General features: G+C 40.0%; 1 protein-coding gene across 5 annotated transcripts; it reads right to left on the bottom strand.

Moving 5' to 3' along the window:
- Positions 1-53: 53 nt before the first annotated feature.
- On the bottom strand, positions 54-26,374 carry gigyf1a (GRB10 interacting GYF protein 1a). 5 transcript variants are annotated; one of them, XM_056369118.1, is made up of 26 exons: positions 26,072-26,374; positions 21,072-21,708; positions 20,881-20,944; positions 18,556-18,685; positions 18,256-18,351; positions 17,947-18,064; positions 17,250-17,358; positions 16,625-16,824; positions 15,241-15,470; positions 14,977-15,097; positions 14,645-14,830; positions 13,979-14,133; positions 13,632-13,800; positions 13,140-13,441; positions 12,446-12,549; positions 12,170-12,270; positions 11,971-12,044; positions 11,576-11,713; positions 11,098-11,313; positions 10,777-10,994; positions 10,449-10,606; positions 10,086-10,249; positions 8,914-8,958; positions 8,298-8,442; positions 2,707-6,059; positions 54-2,514 (listed from the first exon to the last, which is right to left on the bottom strand). In XM_056369118.1, exons 3-25 carry the CDS (start codon positions 20,913-20,915, stop codon positions 5,992-5,994), a joined length of 3,282 nt encoding a protein of 1,093 aa, XP_056225093.1. In that variant the 5' UTR covers positions 20,916-20,944; positions 21,072-21,708; positions 26,072-26,374; the 3' UTR covers positions 54-2,514; positions 2,707-5,991. The 5 variants fall into 5 exon arrangements, with proteins under 5 accessions (XP_056225093.1, XP_056225095.1, XP_056225096.1 ...); XM_056369120.1 differs by having other exon boundaries at positions 54-2,386; XM_056369121.1 differs by having other exon boundaries at positions 12,170-12,264.
- Positions 26,375-27,632: the final 1,258 nt, after the last annotated feature.

Raw genomic sequence — 27,632 nt, 5'->3', positions numbered from 1 at the left:
ACGGGTTTATGTCATAGATTTTGAATGTAGGTAGGAAATAAATACCGAGTCAATCACTGCTAAATGCTATTTATTTAGTATTTATTTTGTTCTTCAAACAAACAAAAGCCAAACTATTTACACATCTTTCAGTTGTTCTTTTCCAAAACAGTTTCATTACATGTATGTTGTTATTTTTTAACAACATTCAAAGACTTTTTAAGCAAAGGAGCTGAGCTGACTGGGGTATAACTGCCAATATCTCTTTTAAGTCAATATTGTTGGAACTACAGTTACCAGAGGTACAATTAACCGATGATCAACTTCATACTGTCAGAGGACAGACTGTGACACAAAATTTTCAAAGGCTTACAACCAAACATCCATTTTAACTAATTATAAAAGCTTTTGTAGTTCAGTAAAATAAACTGAAAACAACTACTTTTCACTCTTAAGACAGACTGACTTACCAACAACTAATGCCACACAAGATCAGCTTTTAAAAATGTCAAACACTGGTATATTTAAAGTCATCCACAGAGACTTGATAGCATACTCGTATGTTTAAAGTCAATTTCTCCATTTTGGCAAGTGATTACAACTACTTTAATATAGAAACCATTTAGTATTACGTCAGTATCAATTCAACAGTTATGACATGCTGGAGCCTGCTGTGGCTACCACATTTTACACAGTTAGCTATGGCAGGTAACTGTCCACCAAAACCTCAGCTAATCAAAATGTACAAGTGTATTACAAGTCCAAGCTGATGGTTTTCAATGAATATCAGTTGTCATTTCAATTAAAAACTGCATATTGTTTACTTATCAAAGATACAAAAAAAAAAAAGAAACTACTGGTCGACTAAAAGCATTAATCTCATATCCAGTTAGGTATACATACACTGAACAAGACACTACCCAATTTTGAGGAATTTAGTTTCAGGTAACACACAACTGACTGGTCGAGTCCTTCTCTATTCAGGGCCACCCGAGATGGTCAGCAACACTACCAGGTGCACAGAGACAACAAAAGCCCCCCATGACCCACCTCAAGGTTTAGTGTCAAAACTCACAAATATTACAAATCATGCAAACTTGCTCTAACAGTCACATTTCCTTACACAAGCCCGAGTCGTCATCTCAAAACTGTAAAAAGAACCTAGTAGCTTCCAAAACATTTAAGTCCCCGGAGTGTAAAAAAAAAAAGAAAAAAAAAAAAGAACAAAACAGCCCCAGTTTGTATCTCAATTTGCAGATGACCTGTCACTCTGGTTCAGTTTTGCCTAGAGCAGTGTATCCAACAACAGTCATCACACAACAAGTCTGTGCCAGTTCTGTGCATCTCACCCTGTCAGCTCAGCTCCAGACAGTACAGACTTCAGCCTGCACTGTTAGCAATAATCTACAAAGAAAAATCTAAACAAATCCACTCTTCATTTTAAGGAAACCAAAAGGGCAACATAAGCCAACCACCAGCAAAAATCAGATTAATCAAAGACTGCTTTGCTGCTCTATTCTGTAGCTAATTAGTAACTTTCATGGTGATCAGATGTACATTTATGAAGTTAAAACAGAACAGACAGTTCTGTGAGCCAACAGAAAACAGTCTTGTTGAAAGCTCCTTCCTTTCTTTAACTTTAGAGGACAGGTAACAAGGTGGTTTCCAATGTAAATTCATCATTCAGAGAACATTTTCAGTTAGCCGTTCAGAACTGAACTATACAATTTAAGGCATGTTGAACAGAGAAATAAAGCAAAAACCCACTATGAGAAAAAAAAAAAAAAAAAAAATCAAAACACCCATCTTTTACATTATTTACAGAGCTCAGCATTTATAGTGAAGAGCATTGATGCTTGTGTGTGTCTGTACATGTCTTATGTGATTTGATATTGATGTAGCCCTGTTATGTGTACAGATGCGGTTCCAGAGGAGAGCCAATGTAACTGAGTGTACGTTGCTTTTTGTTGTAAGTGTGCATGTAGTGTCTGCCACTCCTTTGGACTCTAGAATCTATGTGACATGTCGCTACGTGTTTGTATTTTGTCATGTTTCAAAGTCTATTTTTCTGTACAATTCTTTCAGTTCATCCAGTTCCACAGCTGCAGGGATTTCTACTGGCTTAGATGTAATCCAGCCACATCCACCGAAACCCGACCCAGCTCTGTCTCTGACGTCCTAGCAGGAGTCCCGCTGGTTAGAAGACCTCCACGCACCACCCAAGAGTTTCAGGCCGAGGTGGATGATGACATCTGGGCAATTCGTGTCTCTCTATCCTCTTCCTCGCCGGAGAGTGCCTGATCAAATGCCCAGCTTAACGCTTCAAACACAGATGGGATCCATGGTTGAAAAACCTGTAACTTCATCTTGTAACTGTCCAACTGATAATGCCACCGGCCTGCCCAGTCTGAGGTCAAGACAGAAAAGTTTTAGGGTTCAAGTTCAAAAGGACAGGTTTAGGGTTAACTGGTTCATGGGTTGACTGTAGGTTAGATCCTCATTGTAGAGGGCAGCAAATAAAGCACAGCCAGACACCTGTGAGAAGATTTAAAAAAAAAAAAAAAAAAAAAAAAAAAGAGCACAAGACCGTCATCAAACAATCTTCTTTTTTTTTTCTCTCTCTTTCTTAAAAAGTACTGCAAGGTTATCTGGAAGTACATCAAAATGATCAAGTCCTGAATATACAGCAACAACAAGCAAAGAAGAAATCAGGCAAACATCTCTTACCAAATCCAAGGATTTTTGCTCCTGCAGTCATGCTACAGCTCTCGAGGCAGTCACCAGGTTTGGACACGAAGTGGAAGCACCCTTGCCGACAGCTTCTTCTAACCCGTCTGCCTCTTTACTGTGTATGTTGATCAAACACTCTTGGGCGGGGCTTTGTCGCCACTGCAACATCCACTTTGATAATTAACTATCAGTCAGTCTTGTAGACACTGTAGCATGTCGAGCACCTCAGTTCATGTTCAATGTGGTTTTCCCTTCCATCCCCGATTATTTCAGGGTTACTGGCAAACTACGGGAAACTCACAGCAGTTCTATCTCAAACTATTTTCAAAAAAGATTGGTTTTCTTGAAGAACATTCACTCCATATAATCAATGTCTCATGAATTTTCCTTCATCCATTTGCAACTTTTCTTTCTACTCTGAAAGGTAATACAAAAATATGGTTATTTACAGGAGGTGGGAGAAGACGTGCTTCTCGAGTCTCTTTTTTCAGTTTGGGAATATCTTTTCAGTGACTTTGTCAAAGTCGTAGCAATCCTCCTGTTGTAATTGTGCTCCCATCCCCAAAATGGTACCTCACAGCTTGAATGAACAAAAGTGCATAGGTGAGTTGGTGAGGGCAGGGTGTGAGTGCTTATGAGGGTTGAGGTGAAAACAAGTGCACGAACCAGGTGTACTCATATCGCCCTCTCAGTTCCCTCCAGGGTTATGCAGCCCTGCACTCCGTTCTCCACAAAACAGAGCCAATCCTTGATTTTCCCGCCTTCGCTCCATGGTTGATCATCGAGTCTCAGGATCCACAACCGCACACAAAAGGTCCAGTTAGAGGATCTTGTCCATGTTATTGTGATGCCTGCCACTCTTCCTCAAAACAAAACAAAAAAAAAAAACACCACTCAATGTCCATATGGCAGAAGCGCACTTGCAAACCCCACCCATCTTATCTTAGAACAAAAAAAAAAAAAAAAAAAAAAAAAAAAAAAAAATTCAAACAAACAAAAAAGAAAAAACAAAACTGCACCCACAGATATCCATGTGGTTTGTAAACAACCAAAGCTCCAGTATGGAATAGAAAGAGTCCTTTCTTTGAATTCTTAGTCACTATTTGTACGACCAGGATTGTAGAGGCAGTGTGTTCAACTGTATCCATCCCGAGTTTTTTTTTTTTTTTTCTTCTCCACTATGAAAATAAAAAAAAAAATAAAAAGACCTCGCTAAACTCTGAAGCTTTTTTGTATTTTGTTTCCATTTTTGAAATCTTCTGAGGAAAAAATAATATCTGGTATCAGCACGGGTTTCTTGTCATTTTTTTGGAATACATTCAATATTTTCTTAAGAAATAATACACACACTTCACATGGCGATAATGAAACAAAATGAAAAACAAATTAAGGAAAAAAAAATTAAAAACACAACAAAAATAGCAGCCCCAAGTGCTCATTATCTTAGTCCAAATACTTTTTAAACTTTGTATATAATGTATATATTCATATATATTTTTCATTAAAAAAAGAAAACTCGTCATTATCAAATTGCAACAACGAATAAGTAACACAATATGCTAACATTTCATGCACCGTTCTGTGCACTTGCACATTAAGATGCTGTATTTTTTTTTTTTCAGAGTCAGAAACTCGACACCTTTCATTCACAAGTTCGAGAGCTGACAAAAGGCAACGTGATCACACCCCAGGAAAACAGACTGGACTAACCTTCCGATGGATCACCCCTAGACTGAACTAGAAATATTTACGATATAAACTTACATACTTTACATACACTGTGCTGAGCACTGACACACGTCACACTTGCTCTCAAAAAAGAGTTAATGTCTCAATGGCCACGCACCCTATCCAAGTTCTTAGGCACAAATGTGCATTCATACACATACAAAAAAGCACATGTATTCAAAATGAGTACCTGTAGTCTTAACTCATTTCTATGAACAGTAAATGAACATGCACTCTGAAAACACACACACACACATACACACACACACACACACACACACACACACACACACACACACACAAAGTCTCATTCAGATGCACACACAGTAATGTCCCTCATGATTTGCCCTGTCTACTAGTCCTCACTGGTCTAGAGACAGCTCCCCGTGGGGAGAAGCAAAGGGAAATGAACTAGTGGTGGTCATCATGTGATGAGCGCAAAAGCTGACATTTACAAATGTATGCATTTCTATTTCGTCTATCTGGGGATGAAGAGCTGGTGAGAGAAAGGATGTGTTGTGCAATTGCCCTCTCTCTCTCTTTCTCTCTCTCATTCATTCACTCTCAAAACATGGAGATCAAGTCCCTGTTTGGAGAAGGGACACATACACACATAAGCTCTCTAAACATGAGAATACAAAATTACCATTTGAACAAAAAAGACAAAAATGGCCTCTTATGTTTCATACATCTTGGTAAGCAACAAATGAAAAAAAAAAAAAAAAAAAAAACAAAAAAAACATTGTGCAGACTGGTATATTACTGACACAAACCAACCATCTCACATCAGTCACTCTCACAGTCATTCGTACACATTCACAAAAAAATATTCACTTCTATAACTAACCCCATTTGTTTGATTTTTTTGTTGTTTTTGTTATTTCTTTTTTAGGCAAGTGCAAATCTTCAAGTTTTTTTATAATCCATTTTTCAATAGCTTTACTTTTTATATAAAGGTAAAAAAATGCTAAACAAGAGAAATATCAACAGTGTTTGTCTTTCGAGAAAGGATTTGCTCTCTGATAAGGTTTCAACTAAAGGTCCCCCTGACTTTGAAAACCTAACAGCCCGACCATTCACCCCACCGACTTTTTCACCGCCCCCTTCCAGTTCCGATGCAAATGCACACAGATGATGTGTATGTACACACACTGTGTGCACACTGATTCCAAACACTCACACATACATACATACACGAAAAAAAAAAAAAACTATTCAAATCCCCTCTCAATAAAGTGCATTAGTTCAGTATAAGGTGCTTAATCTTTTGAGTGCCAGAGGATACCCATCTTCCTTTTAACCTCACCCCTCCTCACCCCCTTCTCCCCTGCTCAAGTGATCAACTGGTGCAGCAGGGAGCCCTTTTTTTTCTCTCCAGAGGGAAGGAACGAGTGGCAGGCGCAGATCCAGGCGCCTCCACCCTGCAACTCCCCTCATGCGCGCTCCCTTCCTACCCCCACCCCCGGTTCCCCCAGCAGTGCACATTCGTCATCAGGTTTGTCTGATTAAAAGACAGAAGGCCTCAGGTAGCTATTGCTGCTGCGCTGCGTCACATCAGTAATCCTCCACCATCTCCATCTCATTCAGGCTCAGACACTCGCCCGTGTTGTGGAATGAGTACCCTGCAGGGAGGAGGGGAGGGCAGAGAGAGGAGACGGAGAGAGCAAAGTGAGATCAGAGGAGGATGGGACATGGGGGAGTTTAAAGGGGGCGGGCTTAGACAGTGCAGGCAGGAGACAAATCTGCAATCCAGAAACTATCTGATGGTCTCAATTTAGGAGGAGCCCTTCAGTTCTGGAAAAGTTCAACAGTATTTCTAAATGTTTGAAGAAGCTCTCTGAGACAGAAACCATCACAAAAAAGCAGAAAACTTAGTACACAAATTTAAGCTAAGTAAAGAAAATGTACAGGAAAAGATCAGTATTTTACAATGAAGAATGAGGGGTAATGTGCACATTAAATATTACAAGCTCCATGTATGTACCAATTATCAGATTACGCAATTCCAATACATTCCTGCCAGAACAACTGTCCCCAGGCTTTTTTAAGTGTAAATAACTGGGGAGCTTGTAAAACTCAGTCTGCAGACACTTTTCCCCTCGTTTTTAAATCTGAATAATATGGCTGCATCTAAACCTGTGATTCCAATAGCCAATTTTTTTTTTTTTTTTTTTTACCTCTATCACATTTGCTTGGCCACCTGCTTCCATCTACCTCAGGGATGAGCCAGATCCCACCTCTGTGTTTATGCTCCACATAGCTCATGGGTACATAAATAAACTTCAGACATAAACCAACCCAATGAGCACATCCTACTCGTCACCTGGAGTGGCAGGGCTCGACAGACAATGTGATCTTCCACTCACATTTGGGACTAAAAATAGATGCAAACTGTAAAATATATTTAGGAGCATGTGTGCAAATAAAAAAATATTACAAAATTCAGACCTAGTAGACTCTTTTTTTGTCAACAAAAGGTTGATAACAAAACAATGTCATGTCACTGCTCCAAACCAATGTGTGAACAAGTGTGCATGTCATTTTCACTGTTTATGCAGTTTAAAGCATAAATCACATAACTATTAAATAATAAGAAATAATTTAACCTGCTAGCTGGTATGCGTCGCCTAGACAGACGTACCCAATAGCTCCACAACTATCAGGCCCATTTAGAAGAGCTTGGTCACTATGGATAGGAATGAGCTCAGAGAATTTATTCCACGTGTCAGTAACATTGTGACTGTTACTATAGCTGAGTAAATTGTGATAAAGACTTTTTTTTTTTCTTCCCTCAACTAGAATTTATTTTAAATTAAACAGTGGATAACACCATGATAACATTGGTCCCATGCACTGGATGCCACTGATTCCATTCAGCAACTTCTTAACTACAACTGTAACAATATAGGTAGAAATACCACCAAGCACATAAATTCTACAAATGTTTTAGTAGGTATGGGGCCAGGTGGACTCTCCATTTTTTTTACCTCTTGAAAGGACATCTGGCTACAAACTACTAATGATTTCCACTACAGGAGGCTATGTGCACACAATACAACCCTGAGCCACTTCATTAACGTGTGCATCACCAGATTCTACCATTGTGTGTAAAACTAAATTGTATAATTTTGTCTCCATATTGCCTCTGAATCTCTTTCATGGTATCTAAATTGCTATATTAGGTTGATTCTACTTCGTAGACATTGTAAAAGTTAAATATAAACATATAACATACTATATACAAAGTTCAAAATACAATAAAAGTATTGATGGCAACAAAAGACGAAATTTTTATAAGCAATTATATATTGCACCGCTCTGCTGGACCCGGTACTGGGTCCATTGGGCGAAGAGGTTAAAAACATATGTTTTTTTATTTGGATAAATTAAATAATTTTGTTTGTACATGTCTCCTTCTATCCCTTCATTAAGGAAAAACACATTATTTGATATATTTTCATTGCGCCCCTGAAGTTCTATATATTCACAAATTTTTCAACTAAGGATCACATGTGCTCCTTGGGGGAAAAAAAAGTGAGCGTCAAGCTGAGCGTGTGTAAATAAGTCATCAGGGTGGTGTAATACTTTCTGCTGCTGCTTCAGAAGCCTGTACTTCATCCTTTTTCACCTTTGATCGATTCCATTTGATTCCTGCTGATAATTACATTTTCCGTTTTATCTTGTTTTGTATAAAGTCTAACTTTGATGTGGGATTGTGTAGCTGGTGTTTTTGTTGACAGGTTGTGTTTTGTATAATCTCTGGTCAAGATATTTAAAACAAGCTATTTATAGATTCTGAGCATTTACAGGTGAATCAAATCAAGAAGAAGAATCATTTAATTTATAGTGAGATCACTTACCTAAGATGCTGGGGTCAGAGTGCAGCATCATGGGCTGTTTCTTTTTCATCTTCCCCCCCTGGTTGTCATAGAGACCAGCCTTGCCCATGTGGTTGGCTTGAAACATGGACTGCAGGGTGCTTGGATTCATACCTCGCATTGAGTCCTAAGAGAAGAGGAGAGAAGAGAGGAGAGGAGAGGAATTAGCCAGAATTAGAATTAAACAGATTAATCAACACTACAAAGCCAAAGATAATTGCTGAAATGAAAACTAACTTAATTTTCTTGCCTCATAAGATTTCATATTCCATGCTATAGAGATTAGACTAGGCTTGAAGTAAATTACAAACTGTGACAATGCACCTGAGAGTTAAAAGTAAAATCAACTCAGCCTTGTTTGTCTATTGAACAAAGAACAGCACCTGGCAGCAACAACTGTTTGCTAGTCTGTAGCAGCCTTTAGGTCACATACTATGCAACATTTATTATGTTAGGTATTACTGTTAAAAAACCTGTCAGGTTTGTTGTATATCAGCAGGAAACAACAAACACAAAAACAACAACAACCACTTTCTTCTCCCCACAACTCTAATGCCATCTGTGTTTATGTACAGTATACAGACATATTTGTGTTTACCTGCAGAGGGAAGTTCATGTTCAATCCAGCCACTTCCTTTGATAACTAGGGCAATAAAGAAGAGGAGGGGGGTGAATTCATACAGGTCACACTCAAAGGTTTCTATTTTTGTAACTGTAAGCTAAGTAGTATTTACAATCATGTGCCATTACAGAGTATTACACAACTGTCTCTCATGTCAAATCAACATCCATACATATCACTTCATTCAACACAAAATATAACAGGGACATTCTCTAAATCTGTAAATCAAAATCTACTAAACACGGAGAGTAATCTTGCTTCTGTATTCATTCATTCATTCTTAACTTTCGCACCAGTTTAATAGCTGCCACCATAAACCTTCATTCAATAAAAATAAAAAAAGTCTGTAGCACAAATTAAAATAAGTGACATTAAAAACTTAAAAAAAGAAAAAAGTAACATTTGATACTGTGTACTCAGTAAATGGTGTAATTTTTAGTTTCCAATGAAACCATGAAGGTCAGGTCCAATGAAGATCAGATATTTAGTCACTGCTTTTACAGCAGCCATCAGAAGACATGTTAACTGTCCTTCAGGCTAGATCAACATTAATATGTTTTAGTTTTAAAACCACATGTACACCTGACATCCACACGACTCTGGAGTTTCTGAGCCCATAAAACAGACTTTTGGAAACGTTGCTGGACCCATGTTAGTTTGAAAACTCTGGGGTTGTTTTAGTTTGAACAGGCAAAAACTGAGCGTTTTGGAAATGATTGTCACGACTACTAGTGGTGAATGCAAATGGATAACAAATTAAGTGATGCTGACCTAGTTGTCTTTGCTAGCAGCTGCTGTGCAGTTTACTCCTGAATTTTATAATGTTACAGCTGCCTTTGCTGTTCATATGTATTTTCTGCTACTAACCAACTGCAGAACAGACAATCAGCTTGTTGTTTACACCAGCAAGCACATGCCCAGCCAATGTGAATGTTCATGTGATATGCGTTTTCATGCATTTTAATATGGACAGAGATCATTTTTAATTAAAAAAATTAAAGCGTATTAGTGTGGATGTAGCCTAATACAGAGAAAAGTCGAAGTTTTTCTCTTTTTTAGTTTTGGATTCTGAACTGATGGCAGTGCCTCAACAGGTTGTTTCTGACATTTGCTGTTCTTGACTTAAAACCTTTTGAGCTCAGGCCTACCTGCTGCTGCTGTCTCTGTTGGTTGGCTTTCTGTTTGGCACGTCGCTCCAGAAACTGTTTGGCGAACTCTTTGGCTTCCACTGTGTCCCCAAGGTAGGACCGGATGAAGTCCAGCACTGCATAGGGAGACTCCACCTCCTTCAGGTATGCCACAATTGTGGCAACTAAATAAAGACAGACACAGTTTAAATCTTTAGCAATGCTGCTGTGGGGACAAAGGTTGAGGTTAATTCACGTAATATATATATATATATATATACACACACACTTAAATACTAACGTGCAACACATAGCAATTCACTATCTAGGTTGAACTTCCCTCACCCTTGACACTGCTAAATACATAAAAGCTGAGCAGCCTACCATCCAGAGAGGAGGAGGAGTTGTTGGCAGAGGTGTTCAGAGCGTGCAGCATCTGTTCACACCAGGTGGTGAAGCCATCCTGAGGCTTCATGCCCTGCAGCAGCTTCAGCAGCTTCTCCTCCTCTTCTGTCCGCTTACGACGCATCATGTACTGATCACTGCAGAGGACATACAGGAATGAAAGCATATTTATTACAGACCAACTGAAAAACATACATTAATTCTGCAATGTTATATGCCTCAGTAGGTATCTACACTATTTTGAGCTTCATTAAGTTTTATTGAGTCATTCAACAGTGCATTTTAGTTTATTCAATCTTATATGTACCTGAGTGACGGGCTGCTGCGGCTGTTTTTCAATCCCATGTTGTTGCTGTTGCCACGCAGGCTGGCCTGGTTCTTCACAGCCTCGTCCCACATGCCCATGCTGCCTGAAGAGCCTCCACTGCCGCTTTTACCCTCCATACCTCCAGGTCCACCCCACATGCCAACACCCTCCACCCACTGCCCTCCCATGGAGGAGCTCCCCATCGACATGCCTGGGTGCTGGAAACAGAGATAAATCAGACTGATTATTATGACCAAAAATATTGGATTTTCGATCAGCATTCCCAACAACATGCTAACATTATCTCTGTATGAAACTCACGCGGTCCCTCTGCTGCTGGGCTCTCTGTTGCTGTTGCTGCTTCAGGAGCCTCTCTGCCTCCTGCTGCATTTCCATCAGAGCCAGAGCCGAGGACTTTCCTGCTTTGGTGAGCCCCGAGGACGGACCCCCACTCCAGCCTGAGCCGCCTGCCCCAGGACCCTGCTGCTGGGGGGCCTGCTGCAGCAACTTCATGATCAATTCCTGCTGCTGACGACACTACAGGAGGATATGAGAGATGTCAACAGTTAATAGCTACAGTCCTTTTATTACTTGGTGAACTGAATTGAAAGCCACTGTGTTCAAGTTAACCTCGCTGATCTAGTTAAAGCAATAAGTCAACACACTATTGTTTCAAAACAGAGGGCTGAGGGTTTTTTTTTTTTTTTTTTTTTTTTTAGGGATTTGAGGGTATTATTGGCTGTTATGATTAAATTTAAAGTAAAGGGGAGGATGGAAAAATCTCCTTCCTTCATCTCACCTGCTTGCGTCTGAAGAGCTCCTCCTCCTCCCTCCTCTTCTGCTCCTCCTGTTGCCTCCTCTTCTCTTCCCTCCTCTTACGCTGCTCCTCCTCCTCACGCTTCGCCCTGAGTTCAGCGTCTCGCCTCTCCTGCTGGAGCTAAAGGGGAAACAAACAAAGAGCAACAGTCACACAGGATAACAGGCACAAACTGAGATTACAGTGAGCAGCTAGCAGCGCTTATAATCTCTAATTTTTTTTATATGCAGCAAAAACAGTTGCTTTTACTCGTTTCAGTTGAAATGTTTCTGTTGACAGTGAAATACAATGAAACTGACATGACCAACAATGCAAAATGCTATACATGCTACAAATGCATTGTGTTCATCGCTTGAAACGCTCTCGACTTTACTCACCTTTTGAAGCTGTTCGAGAGTTGGACCCTGAGTAGAAGGATTCATTGTTATGTCCCAAAGACTGGCTTCACCGCCTACAGGGAAATTGAATTGGATTTTTTTAGCCACACATGATATACTGTCTATTCATGTGTTTTTAATGCATGTGTAAATGCGTGTGTACAGTATATGTGTAAGCAGCTGGAGGCTAGAAAAGTACCTGACGGCTGTGAAGCTGAGGTATGCATGTCCCACATGGACCCTGTATCTGGCACTGACATCGATCTGTTCATCGAAGGCATCATACCCTGCTCACTGCACCTGGAAAAAACACACACACACACACACACACACACACACACACACACACACACAATTCCGACATGAAAATTGAAGTCAAAAAGTTATAATAAAATCAGAAACTAGGACACAAACAAATTAATGTAAACCAGTCCAGACATGTCAGGACAAACCATCACAAGCCCCATAGGCCCACCTGTTAATGAGCTGGAATAGCTGCTGCTGTTGGAGCTGCTGATAAAGAGCTGCTGCTGCTGCCAGCTCCTGTTGCTTTTTCAGGCGCTCCTGGTCCAGGTTTCCCTGAAAAAGGAGAGAGAGGGAGAGAGAGAGATCACCAGTCAGTACAATGCATCTTCAAACTCAGGACACCAAAGACAGTTATCACATAAATAGTGGGCCAAGTCACAGAAAGCACTGCTTGAGGTTTTTACAATGGCATTTATACAGTGGGACTTTTGGACCCCACTGATACCACCATTTACCAACATGGGATTATCCTTTCTTTTTAACCACAGACTTGTCAGACTAGTCTGGGTTTCCACATTAGGAAAAAGAGTACCAGGGAAACAGGGGTACCTGACCATACTTGTAGTGTTATGTATGGTATGGAGCCTGCCCTGTTCTTCTCCACCAATTTGAAGCTTACATGCAGCCAGTGATTATAACTGGAGGGCATTGTAAAATGTCATTTGATGACTGAGGTTAGATTATTGAATCTTCCCCACTGCACAGACTATAAGAAGGTAATCCAGAAATGAAGTGTAACACAATTAAAATGACAGAAGGATGTTTTGTTTTGTGGGGTTAATTTCAGAAACTCTGAAATAAAAAACCCCTCATGTGACTTCAACTTTATTTGAATTAATTTGTATTAATTAATTTTCTATTACCATAACCTGTCTATCAATCTTCCCTCTCCTCTGCATCCTCCCCTCCCCATCCTCTACGTTGGCTGAGCTCTGACTCACAGTCCCGGCGGGCCCCCGGTTGGGCTGCGGGCGCTGCGTTGGTGGTGGCTGTCTCACCAGCAGGGGCGGCGGGGAGGGCCCTGGGGCGAAGGGCACACGGCCCCACATCTTGATGACATCCCCCAGGGGCTGAAAGCCCTCGTCACAGCCCCGCTTCACCAGCAGGGTCATGGTGAAGTAGCCAGCCTGGAACCACTCGCACATTTCCACTGTGGTGAAGGGACCTGGGAGTGGGTGGGAGAGACAGAGATGAGTTTACAATGCAAACCCTGTGGTAATGTGCCTGACTTTATGTACCTCATTTAAATGTTTCCAGACAATTTACTGCTGTGATCCAGTGAAGCAATATTCATATGTGTTCAAGTGGCTGTAAATCCCCCCCCCCCCCAAAAAAAGTAAAGTGTGTGAATGTACCCTGGATCTCTCCCTGTGGGTCCTTGTAGAACCACTTCATGGCGGCCTCATGAGACAGCGGCAGAGCGGCTGCCGTGTTCCTGCTCTCCTGCTGCTGCTGCAGAGCCTGAGTGAAACACTCCTCCTCCAAAGAAGTGTCCTGCAGTGATGCCACCATCTTCTCTGCCTCCTACACAAACACACATATACACAGACTCAATGTATATTCAACGTAATGACCCAAGAATATCATGTAAAAAAAATAAATCAGTAGAAGAGATTGTTCAGCTGTGTTAAATGCAGTTTTCATTATGATTAAATAATATTTCTGAGACAGTTGCTTGAAATGTGCCTCCTGTTGTTCCTACCTGCTGCAGGTGCTTCATGCCTTCATCGTCCTCGATGTCTCCTCCAGATGGAGGGAGGAGAGAAGCAGTAGAGGAAGGGGGTGGGGGAGGCAGACTGGAAGAAGTGGCGGCGCTGGGGCTCAGCTGGGACTTGGAGCCCCCTGTCGGAGCCATGTCTGACACGAAAACAACACCAAGAACAAACATTAGTTAAACAATGGGTCCTATTTTTAGTATTTCTATTAATGGTATGGTGATGTTGGATATGGGGGGGGGGGGGGGGGGGGGGGGGTAAAGCCACCTACTGGCTCTGTATTTGATACAGAAGGAACAGCGGGTTCAGTAAACAAGATATTAAATGACTGGGGCTAAACATATTGTATATCAAACTAAAATATCCATGTGGCTGAATTTCCTCTCTCTGACACACACACACGCACATACACAGTACTGAGACGAAAAAGGCTGAAAATAAGAGCTTACAAACTCTAAAGTAACAGAATCAGTCCAGTCAGACTCAAGTATATGTACAATAAATATAGCCCAGATAAAACTGAAATTGCCTACATTTATTAAAAACATACATAAGCGATACATGATACTGCTGCGGACCAAATCTTTGTGTCAGTAGCACTTAAAACTACATTCAGCACAGGAAAGTAGAGGGAGATTTGGAACTAGACATACCTTCACTTGGCGTGCTGTTGGCCTTCACAGGGAGACTGTTGCTCAGATGAGCGCTATCCACCACCGGGCCTGCATTGCTGGGCTGGGGCTCCAGGCATGGAGGGGTACAGTGTGTCGGAGGAGAAGAGGAAGGTGATGCTGGCTTTGCCTCACCATCAACCACAGCAGAGCTGGTGTCTTTACTCTCTGTGAGGTGACAGGAAAGAAAAAAATTTTTAATAAATGGCAAAAGTTGTTTTTAATCACTCCTGGGCTGGTGACAAACTAAGTATAACTGTATGGAACAAGCTGGAAACACATTCTAAATCAAATAAAGAAAAATGTTTCCTCACCTTTATCTTTGTCTCCATCAGCACTGTTCCTCTCGATGTCAGCGAAGCTCTCCTCCTCTTCCTCCTCCTCTATCCCCTTAAACTCCAACTCCTCCTCCAGGATTGTCTCCTTGCCACTCTTCTAAAACAGGAAGACATGGGGAACTTGAGAACAGGGGACTTAACGAGAGCATGTTAAATCATATCGAGAGGCTGCATATATAACTTCCACTTCTCCTTCTAACAGAGTTTCTATAAAGAAATAAATAAACAAACAGTACACACCTTCATAGGCATGAAAGCTCCAGAGGAGTCAAACGTGCCCATCTCCCCGTCTTCCTCATCTGTACACCACTCAGGCAGGCCGTCCCTATCGTCCTCTAGTCCTTCACTGCCTGCACGCCGGCGGCCACCACCGTGACCTTCCGAGTCCCGGAAGTCAAAATCAAACTTCCTCCGGCGACTCTCGCCTGGAGCGCCGTGGTCCCGCCAGCCTGCTGAGCGAGGACCACCATCTGACAAAGAGAAGACATTGACTACCGTCAGTGAAGATACTATGAAAAGCAATAATCAGGAGTCATCAAAAATATGTTTCAGCCAAAACCCTGCTGAGAAATCACTTCACTGCCACTAGATGTCAGTATATCCACTGTTTAAATCAGACCTGCTCACACATTGTTTAATGGAACAGAGTGTAAACAGTGTAATGTAGTAATACAAATCACTGCTACTCAGGCCATTTTAATATTTAAAACCATTATCAGCTTTCACCATGTATGGTGTTATAAGGACCACTCTAACCTAAATATGAACCAAATTTAATTATACTTATTTCAGTTGTCACTGCCTTTATACTTCTTTAAAACCTAGCTGAATACAAAACAGGACAGTTTACAGGGATTGTGTATTAGCTGGTGCACTCCACGTCTAATGTAGTAATGTATGCTTGTACTGAAAAGACATTATATTGTATTATTATACATATGAATCATATCAGTCACCTGAAGCTGTACAATGCAAAAGAAGAGAATTTCAATTTCAAGTTCAATTTCCATTTTTATAGTATGGGCAAGCTGTTTGAGAATACATTATAAGTAGATATATTAATATTTAATGTAAGACATTTAAGTCAATAAGTAAAAAGCCTATAAAAGTTAAAACGTTGTGTTGTTTCATATTACTGCAATTTTCTGACTTCTGAATCCTAATTTCAAAGACTTTAAAAAAAAAAATTTTTTAATTTTTTTATCCAATTGTTAAGTGAAATAAAATAAAATCATAGCATTAGAACATCACAAAGAATGTACAGGATGGACCATTATTATGTAGTATTCAATGTTGATTGAATCATCTGTGTTGAGTAACATGTTACAGGAATTTCCAGTTTAGCAGAAGTTCAGCTTAAATGTACTCTCTTCTGAAAGCACAAACACTCTAAAATTAGCTGCAGATTGAAGCCTCCAGTGTAATGAACCGATTCTAAGCTGCAGCTAAACTAAGGTAACAGCTACAGTCCCTTCACACTGGTGAATAAAATCATATTTAAAAAAAAGGTGTGCAGAGTGCCCACCACCCATTTTAAAAGTGAACTTAAATCATGAGGCCTTTGCTCTTTTTGTACAGCTTTCATTTTCAACACAAACAAGAGTTTGAGGCAGTACTATCATACCATCCCTGCGGGGTCCAGCGAGTCTCCAGTTGCTGCCCGGCTCCCCCTCATCCTCCTCCTGCTCCTCCCGGAGGGTGCGCCAGTTATCACTGTCAGCCCTTGTGTACTCCTTCCTCCCTGGACCCCCGGGACCTGCAGCCTCTTCAAAGCCAGGACGCACCACCTCCCGCCGCAGCGGCTTCTCAAATCGACGCTCACCCCTGAGGAAAGGAGGGAAATGGATAGAAATTACATCATTTAAGTGATAAACAGAGGAAAACAAGCCCCAAACATTAACTAGTTTATGTCCAGCTAAAATTTGCATCTTGCCATGGCAGATAGCAATTCATGCATTTTATCCAGGTCCATGAAAAAAAATAAAATGAAAAAAACTTAAGAGAGAAATACAACAGATACTTAAGTTCAGATAAGAGAGGACGCCTGCAAACTGAGAAATTACAGCATGAGAGCAAAAACCTACAAAAATACCAGAGCAGATTATGAAGTTTATTGCACTGGATGACAGCTCCTCTCAGCAGTGATGATACACCCTTTTACTACAGTGCACCTGGAGCCATGATTTATTTGACCTTGCCCACCCTTGTAAGGACACTTGTTGAGGTTTGGTTATAAGGGTTTTTCTTACCTGTCATCCCAGCTCTGGCTGCGGTGTATCTCTCGGACGCTGCGGCCGAAACCCACCTCCACATCTTCAATACTTCTTTGGTAGAATCCACCTTCACCACGACCTCGTCCTGGTTATTTACACGGAGAGAAGAGGGTGCTTATATTTCAGCGTCATCTTTTTTAAATAATTTAACACTTTAATGACCTTATATCCCCCTCAAGCTGCAGACAGGCACTCACACCAACACATGTACACAAATTATGAAACCCACACAGTATCATTATTCTCAGTTGTTTCCCTTGGCTGTCTTGAACCGGACGGCTCATGTTTACGTTGGCTATTCATATGCATGAGGCAATGTGTGTGTGCACAAGGTGAGTTCATAAGCTCAGTGGTTTTAGCCAGGTGTGGCTGCACAAAAGGAGGACTATTTAGACAGGCCAAGAGGAAGTGTGTTGCATCAAGATGGTGGAAGGGGGAAATAAACACTTGAGTGGTTGGCTTGAATAAACTGTTTTACTTTCCCTGGATAACAGCCATTGTAGTTTCAGCCAAGGGTTAGGGGCACCATTTCTGTTGCTGTTGGATTCATGTTAGTTTCAGCTCAAGAGGTTTCGGATTTATCATAAGTGCACTTGGGCTGAATAAGTGCTGTTCTTTATATGTTACGGTTTCTCTTAATGGTTTTATGAGACTTTTTTTCTTTAGTTTTTACCTCGACCGCCTCGTGTGGCCCCTCGTCCTCGGACCACTCCAGCCGGGGCAGCCCCACCCGCCCCTTTTCCCATGAGCCTCAGCACCGCCACACTGTTCACAGACATGGAGAAGTTCCTCTGCGGAGAGAGAATGGAAAGAGCAAAAGGGAGGAATGTGAGGCATGTGAGCTCACAGCCACATTTGTCAACCAACAGAACAGCTCGCTCTCGAGTTGAGGTTGTATCACAGTGAAATACCACATGACGGGCTGAAACAGTTCTATATTAGCAGGTATAGCTGTATTTGTGAGTGTGTGTTTACAGCATACCTGCTCCTCCTCAGTGAGAGGCACCAGTGCCAGTGGCTGCATGGGCTCATCTTGCAGAATAGCAGCAAACTCCTTATCCTGCATGTCCTCTGGGACCTAAAAACAGCAATAATAGGAACTTAAGAAGACAAGAACACCTTTAAACTTTTACCATGACTGACCTACAAACAGGTTCTCAGTTTTGAGGACAGGAAAGTAAATTGAGGTTTAAAATAATAATCATGCTAGCTTTTAGAAAATGCTTGTTCACTTTCTGTGACTCTTTAATCCTGAGAGAAATTCAGTAGTTTTCCCACTAACCTTGTTGTCTTTGATATAAAGTGCTAACATCTCCTCTCGGCCGTAGCGGTACTCGGCCAGCTTGTACTTTGGCATGGCGGGGGAAGGAGGGGGGGACGTCACACTCCCCCCACTGGACAGTGCACGGAGCCTGTGTGAGAAAGAATGCAGTCTTTAAGAATTAGGATAATATTTCTTGCATGAATCTCAGACAGACCACAGGACATCTCAGTGCTGGATTTGAAAAGAAGGACTTGGGTGAAATGTTTAGAGACAGCTAATTCATATAAATATTTAACAGTATCAACACATGAAAAATAGCCACATGTTTGCAGAACTTTTTCCTGACTACTGACTTAAGCTGACATATATTGTAGAAATACCACTTATAAATAACTGTAAATTCCCCTGCTGGCACATAGCACAGAAAAAGCGAGAGCGCGATTGTGTAACCATGATAGAATTCCTTTTAATCTGAATTGGAGAAAAAATATCTAATAGCATCCATCTTGCAGCAGGGAAAAAAGAATTTACTAAATGTTCTGTAACAAATCACCCATCCTCCTACGCAGGTCCTCCTGAATACACTTGGCTCAACACAGATGATATATTAGCTTTCCAATCTCAAGATTTCATTTTAAAAAGCTATTACTAGCAGGCCAGCTTCCAAGGCCTGTTGTTTAACAATGGCTCCATTCACATGCCTCTACAAAGTGTGTCATTGACTCTCAGCTCCACATCAAAACCATATGTAACTCAGAGATGTGGAGGTGGGGTGTAGGGTGTAAAAGGTAAAGGAAAGCATCACGAAAGCCCAGTTGCTAGCATGTGGCATAACAAATAGGATAGAAATAAGTGGAGCAGCGACTAATATGCATAATAAGAGGAGAGCTGAAGAAACATGCCAGTGGGTGGGGTACGAAGAAATATTTTTGCATATTTGTATCCACTTCACTTGTAGCCAAATTTAGCTTCCTTCCCTCATAGGACAAAGCACAAAATCTAAAGGATCGTCAACACACTGAAATCTATACATTCATGATCCTGTGTCAGAGTCTCGAAGATCAAAGGCTGATCTAATAAATTTTACATAAATCTAAATGAGTGGCAGATTGTTTTCACTGAGTTCCATCATGATGACTAACGTACTCTACTGCCAACAAAACCTCAAATGGTCTAAATAATTTTGTAACGCTAACAGGCTTTAAAGGACTTGTAAACATGCTGGCCAGACAGCTGTTTGTGGTGAGCACATGCACTGGCCGCTCTATAGCTATATTAAAAGGGCACAAGGATAAAAGTGGCCTGGTAGGGCCATTGAGAGGAAAGCAGCTGCAGATGTGTAAAGAGAGAAATATTCTGCGAGGCTGGCACTGCACCAAGAATGCACACAGCAGTCACAGGCTGTTAGAGATGGAGAGCTGCCCCCCCCCCATTAATCGCTACACAAACATTCACTGAGGAGGAGGTGAAACAGCAGAGAGACAGAGATGGACAGGACACCACTATGACAAAATCTACATTCTGACAGTTTTGTTATAGTTGGTGATTACAAAAGTCTAAAAACTACAACTGAAAACAATAATTTACATATACCAACCCACTGAACTCAAGAATATTACTGTAACTTTCATTCAGATAGTTATAGTAATTTGCTGATACACATTTCATCCCTTTTGTTTGGCCCTTTTAAAAGGCAACAATGCTGGTTGGTCTCTTAGTCCAGAAAAAAATATGCAAAGATTATAATCATAACTAATTAATCTGCTCATGATTTATGTCAGTTAATGGTTGTGTTTTCAAGATGAGGGAGAAAAAATAGAAAAATGTTTCCTTGAGTCCAGTCTTCAAATAACTTATTGTCAAACCAACAGTGAAAAACCAAAGATATTCAATTCACTATCATAACACAAAGAGACCCAGCAAGTCCTCACATTTGAAAAGCAAAGATTTCAGATTTTATTGCACATGAAAATAGTTGCAAACTAAGTCTCTGTCAAATGACTGATTAACTAATCTTTTCAGCTCTAATCTCCACAAATATGGGCAATTTTTCCATGGTATTTGGTACAAAAAGGTAACTCAAAAATTCATTTAAAAGTTACATAAAATTCACAGTGAATACTGTAGTTGTCAGGGGCTCAATGAAAAGCCAGGACTTATCCTCTGACTTCTCCTTCAGTGGCCAGGTCAAAAATGTCTAGGTTTAAGCCAAAAATGTATGTAGACCATACATGACGTTGTGAGAGCAATCACAAGTGTTTTCTCCAGGAATTGCTTCTCTATGTATTCAGTAGTATTTTAAAACCATATTGAAATAACGTACAAAAAAATCATATAAGTTACCATTCTGGGCCGAAGTTAAGAGTCTCAGCAGTCATATTCCTCACGTCCACACAGAACTGAGTATCTGAGGAGAAAAATAAAATAGTTATTAGTTTAAAAAAAACAAACAAAAAAAACAAAAAACAAACAAACTTGTAAATACTTGTAGAAATGTATATGCAGAGGAATAAATATGCCCACAAAAGCCTTACCCTGTCCAGATGATCGGAGCAGGCTGGACTGGGTTGGACCAGGCTAGAGCTGGCTGGGTTTAGTTAGGCTTAGGTGACTAGAAGGCTGAGTGGTGTTTAAGCTGTGGTCACAGAGCTCCCCAAACACACAGACACAAAGAGAATAGCTGCCAGTTTCAGGTGCTTGAGGAATACCAGGTTATCAGGTCCAAACTAGGTGAGGAAGGGGGTTTGACAATAGTTTGGAGAATGGAAGCTCCTGCTACTCACAGCCGAAAAAGGTTGTTAAACATAAAAAAAGAAACAAAAAGAACCTTGGAAATTAATGATGGAACAAAATAAAAACACTCTTGCTAGTAATAATGTTTTCTTTCTTTTTTTGTCTTTTTTTCTTTTTTTGTTTTTACAGCAGTTATATCTCACATTAAAGTTAAAAATATGAACTGATTCATCAAAAAAGGTAACGCAGGAACGAAATAACAGCCAAAACAATGAATCAGGCTGCTGGAACAGCTGCCAAGAGCAGACGCGACTCGCACTCCTCTTCTCCTTTCTCTCTCTCCCTCCGTGCCTTTTTTCTTTCGCTCCAACTGAAATGTGGATTGACGGACACCCTCCAGGTAACTCCTTTATTTCCTGTCCTCCTCCCTTTGCACCACTGGAAAAAAAAAACACAGGGAAAAACACAAACAAAGCGTTTGAGAGATGGGACCAGAGAAATCAGACAAATCAAAGAAAGATGGAAAGAATAATGTTAGAAGTGGACACCTAATAAATTAGCTGCTGGTAAGATGCATTTTCACAGCTTGGCAGTCTGGCTCTGCTGTTATAGGAAAGGAAATGTAATTTGATTTTGTGATGTGTAGCCTTGACATACTATTTTCGAGGCAGCGTGCCTTGGACTCACTGAAAGGTACTGGACCAATTTGATCAATCTGTTACAGCACACTGAGCTGGGAGAAAACGACTGTCGTATTCCTTCGGTGAACAAATGAAACAGCAAACTATTTCTAGTTTAGTGCTCCATCATGGGCCAATGTTTCTGCTGCTCACAGGAGATTTTCCATCCAGAAATGTAGGGAGTCTATTTCAGTGATGTTGGGAACCAGCTGCTTCTAAATGCATGCAGCTGGATGGGGATAGTTCCTGAAAATGCCATGGAAACTAAACCAATAACCAGGGAACTAGTTTTCAACAGTTAATGCCGATACATGCATACAGTGCCCCTATGATATGAATATCACATCCTTATGTTCATACATTTTGAATAACTTTTTTTGCTAATGTCATGACACATGACAACACATCACTTCAAGTACAGTTAATAGTAAGTGTCACATCAATGTCTTTGATGGATAATTGTGGTCATGTTTAACGGAAACTTTTTACTTTCCTCTTGAACTGAGCACTGCTTTCTAAGGCACAAGCACCAGGCCAACACCTTCTCGACTAGCTGAATGCTAGAAGTGATTTAATGCTGTCAGGGCAGGGGATATGCCATCATATGCAACAACACTGACACTATGTTACTCAGGCAGTATCTAGCATTAGCTTATGCTGTTTTTCAGCAATAGTCTGCTCATGGGGGAAAAAAACCCAGTTTTTAGCCTTTTTATGTTACAATCTGGACTTATGTGGATGGTATTCTAATCAAAGGACAAAATAGCAGGCAAGGGTGTAAAATCTTAATTAAAAATACCCTTTATCAAACTAAATCTTAAGATTGTTTTTTTTCTTTGTTCTTAAGCAAGTTATTTTGCATGAAATAACCTTCAACAGCAATCTGACACTATAAATTCAACACAAGATAGTCTAAATTATAAGTAAACCATAAAACTAGCAAACTAAGCATATGCTCAGATGTATATGAGCTTAACTGTCTTTGTCCTTAGGATTAATGTAAAGATATCAAGGGACCATATATTCTGGAGACTTAAATAACACGTTGCCAGCAGATTTTATGAGCTGTACCCAATTACAATCACTGTGAGTTAATTAAATATCCCATTACTTAGACACGGTGATACACAATATGAGACGATAGAAAATTGTTTATAGTGATTCTGTCATAGCTTTCTCTGGCTGTTTTAACCCACTGTGTGCAGCTTTGTAAATTAGCAGAATTCCTTAGGGATAAATTAGACTTGTGGGATTTTTTGCATCAGTTGGTTGACATACCTCGATTCAAGTAGAAATAGAAGATTTTATTCATATCGTCTATCTCTACCACGAGTGTTAGACATAGGCATAAAGTCAAAGCCTGTTCAGAGTTGTACTTTTTGAATGCTTACAAAATAATTTTAGACTTCTAAAAGAAACTCTTTGAAATCCTAACCGAACAGAGGCTAGTTACATGAGAAGGGCGGGACTTTAGGTTATTGTAACTAATGCTTTGGCACCACCGTGTGGCACCGAGTTAAACTGCAAAATATGAATTTCTATTGACGCACTTATTACACACTATTTCAATTTTAAGAAATACAAATATCAGTATATAGTTAATTTTATCCACGTTTCTATTTTCAAGGATTACATAACTTTCCTGACTACAAATGTGCTGATTCTGATCCTCCCTGCCGCTGCGTCATGGAAGGCCCTAGTGCTTCCATGTCAGCTGAACAGCATTTTTAATTTAATTCAGCTTTTTAATTATGCAGACTTATGTCATGTTTATGCATCTGATGCTTGAAGTCAGTGGCAAAAACAAGCTACAACTTATTCATTGGCCTTAGTAAAGCTAATTACTTTAACTAAAAGAAATGGCATTCAGCTCCTGTATCCGACTAGCGATGACTCAAACTACATTGATCAAACCAACAACAAATACATAATTTCCAATGATTCAAGTCACTCAGATGTGAGCTGTTAAAAATGGCATCTAATGTCAACAATGTCAAAATGCCAAAAAAATACTAAGACATATTTTGTCCACATTGCCCAAGCTTACAACACAGTACCACACTACAGTTAGCGGTCTCTTATGATGCATATCAACAGTTGCTGTTTAATATTGACTGTTTTACTCAAATTTTTTTTTTTATACTTTTTTTTTTTTTTTTTGCATTGCTCACACAACCCTGTGTACTGAAATGGAAAGCCCTCTGCTATATTTGCAGTGTTGTAGGGTCATTGTTTCCATTTAACATTTTAAAATTGAGAGATCAGAAATGAATAAAAACAAAAACATTCTTGTCTTTCAAAATTGTCAATGTTGATATATCATCCTCTACTTTGGTTTTCCTTGTCTTTTCTCTTTGTTGTCTCAACATAACTAAGAAATAATGGTTATTCATACATTTATATGCAACTTCAACCCTTTTGTGCATTGGATATAAATGCTTTGATGATGCTTTATGACAAAACTGTTTTGTGTTTGCTTTAAATACCTTTTATTGATAACGTGGATTTTGTGCCGTTATCTGCAAATACTTAAAACTTCTGCAACTCATTATGCCTCAGTGTGATTAGTGAACACTAAGTAATTACAAAACATCAAGTATGCTATGATTGCAATACTGTACTTAAACAGTCTACCTTCTAAGCAGCTCAAAGGACATTCAATAGCACAACTAATAATACTGCAACATACACATATTTAAGACAACTGAAAACTGGATGCTGACAGATCCAATTTACATCAAACTGCAGTGTGGGTATACATTTTTAACTTTCCTTCTGGGTTAATCAGCTGTAGATGAAGTTGTTTGTGTGTGCCCTGAAAGTATTTTAACCTCTACGGTAACTTAAATGACACAATACAATGGTTGTGATGGTAAACTGGGAAAATAAGGCCATAGTTGAAGAAGAGATTATCACATTGCAACCAGTTTGATACACTCCTTAAAGCTACAGATGAGAATGTCTCATACAAATCTGTGAATTATCTTCTGCTGGTAATCATATTGAAAGTAATGGTAAATTACTGAGCATTGTGACTTTAAACGTGTGCTTCTTGCAATTATTTATCAGTTTAAATGGCGCAAAGTAAGAGAACACTGGGATCAATTTATAGCACACATGATTGCAAATCATGCAAATAACAGTGAGATCTCGTCAAATCCCAGCAATGGAATAAAACAATTTAACAAACTACAATAATTAAGAATATAAAGGTTTATACTAAACATCTTTAGCTCGCTTACATTTATCTTGGCTTTAAATTATTTTGCTACTTAATTTCAGGCAACAACAGGCAAAGAATTAACATATTTAATGTCTGCCAACTTTGCACTGAGAAAACTGAAGCAAGGTCACAAGGAATAACGCTGCTTGCAAAAACTGATATGTATTGTACACCTGAATATTTGCGAATGTAGTGCATTTCAAAACGTGGCGGGACAACGGGATTTCAGGCTGCGGGATAGCAGACTGTAAAGCTACGTTAAATCTGACTTTACACACAAACCAGTTAGCAACTTTCACAAACTAAGCAATGCTAATTGTTTGGTCGTGAAGGAAGCTAACATATAGACAAATAGCTACAGTTGACGTTAGCTACCGCCAGTGGTTGCGAACTACATTAACGCATACATTGTCCAAATTTCAAGCTAATTAGCGCAAATCCATTTGTTGAAAAAGAAAGATAAATCAACTGTTACAAGAGTATTTGACCCACAATATCAAATTTCTGTTGCATAACAGAGATGGGTTAGCTAGCGTGCTACCTAACCTAGCACAAGGTATGCGTTGATCGTAAAGGCCTTGGCTTGTAGGTTCAAATGACACCAGATATGATGGCGGAGGGGGCGGAGTGTTGGGATCAGACTCCCCGGCCTGCTCCGCCAATGTGCGAACGACCACCTCCACTTCGCTGTCGGTGTTAAGCTATGGCTATTGCGATGTAAACAAGACTAACACAATGACAGAAACAATCGCAGTTTAGCTGTAAAACAACTAAGTGAAAATGCGTTTCTCGCGGCAGGTAAAACCAAACATCCGAGCTGCACGAGCCGAGGTTAGCTCGTTAGCTCACGTTAGCCAGCTAGCTAAAAGACAAGCTGCAAAGAGGAACCATGGCTTACCTTCACTGTTTATAGCTACCAGACTGGTTGTCTGCACGGCGTGTCTACAGCCAATATATCGTTTGCATTGGTCTCTTTAAACACTGTAAACGTATTCATTCGACAGAATCGTACTTTCAGAAAGTCGTGCTCTGTATTCTATTTATTATTTTTCCCTCTCCTCCAACGGTCGCTGCTGCGTATCAGTATGTGTCTGCTGGCTCCCAGTCGCTGCTCTTCTTGTTGTTTGTGTTTCGGAAACATGGCCGTCCGTGTGACACCACGTGACTGGACATTGACAAGCGGCTAACCAATGTTGTAGCAGGGCAAACACACCCCTATTTACCAGCCTGGACACTAATGGTGTCCACTTTACACTTTGCAACGGTATTTTCAAACACACGTCGTCTTAGCTGGATGCGTTTAATTATCCAGTAAGCTGTAGCGTTAAGGCAACTCCAGCGTGCAATGGTGTTAAAAGCGCACACGGAAAACAGATGGCTTAATAAAAACTCGCGGGGCAGCAACGTTTTGTCACATTACATCGAAACTTATTTCCCTCAAAGCTGTTTTCATAAACTTTGCAGTCTGTAGGTTCAAGCTTCAGATGCTTCAGAAATTATGAGTTTTTCGCCATCTATACCCTTGAAAGTGAACTGAATGACTTGCAGAGCATGTGCAATACGTTTGTTGAAGCCACTAGCAGGGTTTAGTCAGTAGAGGGCGCTGTTGAATAACAGTGGCATGAGCAAATAGGATGTGTGATTACCACATAACATACTCCTTTGAAATGGGGCCCTCACATATTGTAAACATGCGTGAAGACTTTATTAGTATTGTGCAGATATATATTAAAAAAACGTTTCATTGTTGCAGGTGTTTACTATGTGCGGCTATTCAACTAAGTGGAAATTAAAGCTGAAAATGTAACATCATTAATAATTATAGTTTTTCATTTCGTTTGAATAGGCACAAATACATGTTTGAACTTGCATGTGCTCAACTAGCTGCATACAAGAGGCAAAACTGAAGAAACTAACGTTGCGTACATTATATATTTAAACATGACTGAGGCAAAAGCATCATAACTAGCATGGCATTTAAAATACATTTAAATTAGATTTCCAATTAAAATTAGTAGATAAGACGAACAAATTAGAACCCTGTTTAATGATATAGTGCATGCCCTTGAGGGACATGTCAACCAGAGGTCCTGTGTTGCAGAAGGGTCCTGTGTCCAAATAGAGTTTAATCCAGCTATGGAGGGGTTTCTGATGTTTTGTCAAACCCACATGAATGTTATTGTGGTGGACAAAACATTCACAAATGTTGCATTTGTTGCAGGGCAGTTATTCTGGATTGTATATCATGATACAGGTATTGTTCCAAAGGTAATGCATATTATAAATACAGATATTATAAACAGTAGAACTAAACAGAACAATAATATCAGTGATGATATCTGTAAAAATTGTAATAATAATAATATCTCCATTTCTTCAGTATACATGGATCTGGAGTGGTAGTTACTTACAATACTCATAATCACTTTATTTGTGTATCTAATCAACAGCTGTGTCTT

The sequence above is a fragment of the Seriola aureovittata genome, chromosome 23 (genome assembly GCF_021018895.1).
Source record: "Seriola aureovittata isolate HTS-2021-v1 ecotype China chromosome 23, ASM2101889v1, whole genome shotgun sequence".
Taxonomy (NCBI): Eukaryota; Metazoa; Chordata; class Actinopteri; order Carangiformes; family Carangidae; genus Seriola; species Seriola aureovittata.
The sequence above is the reverse complement of the archived record's forward strand: the minus strand, read 5'-3'. Positions and strand labels throughout refer to the sequence as shown.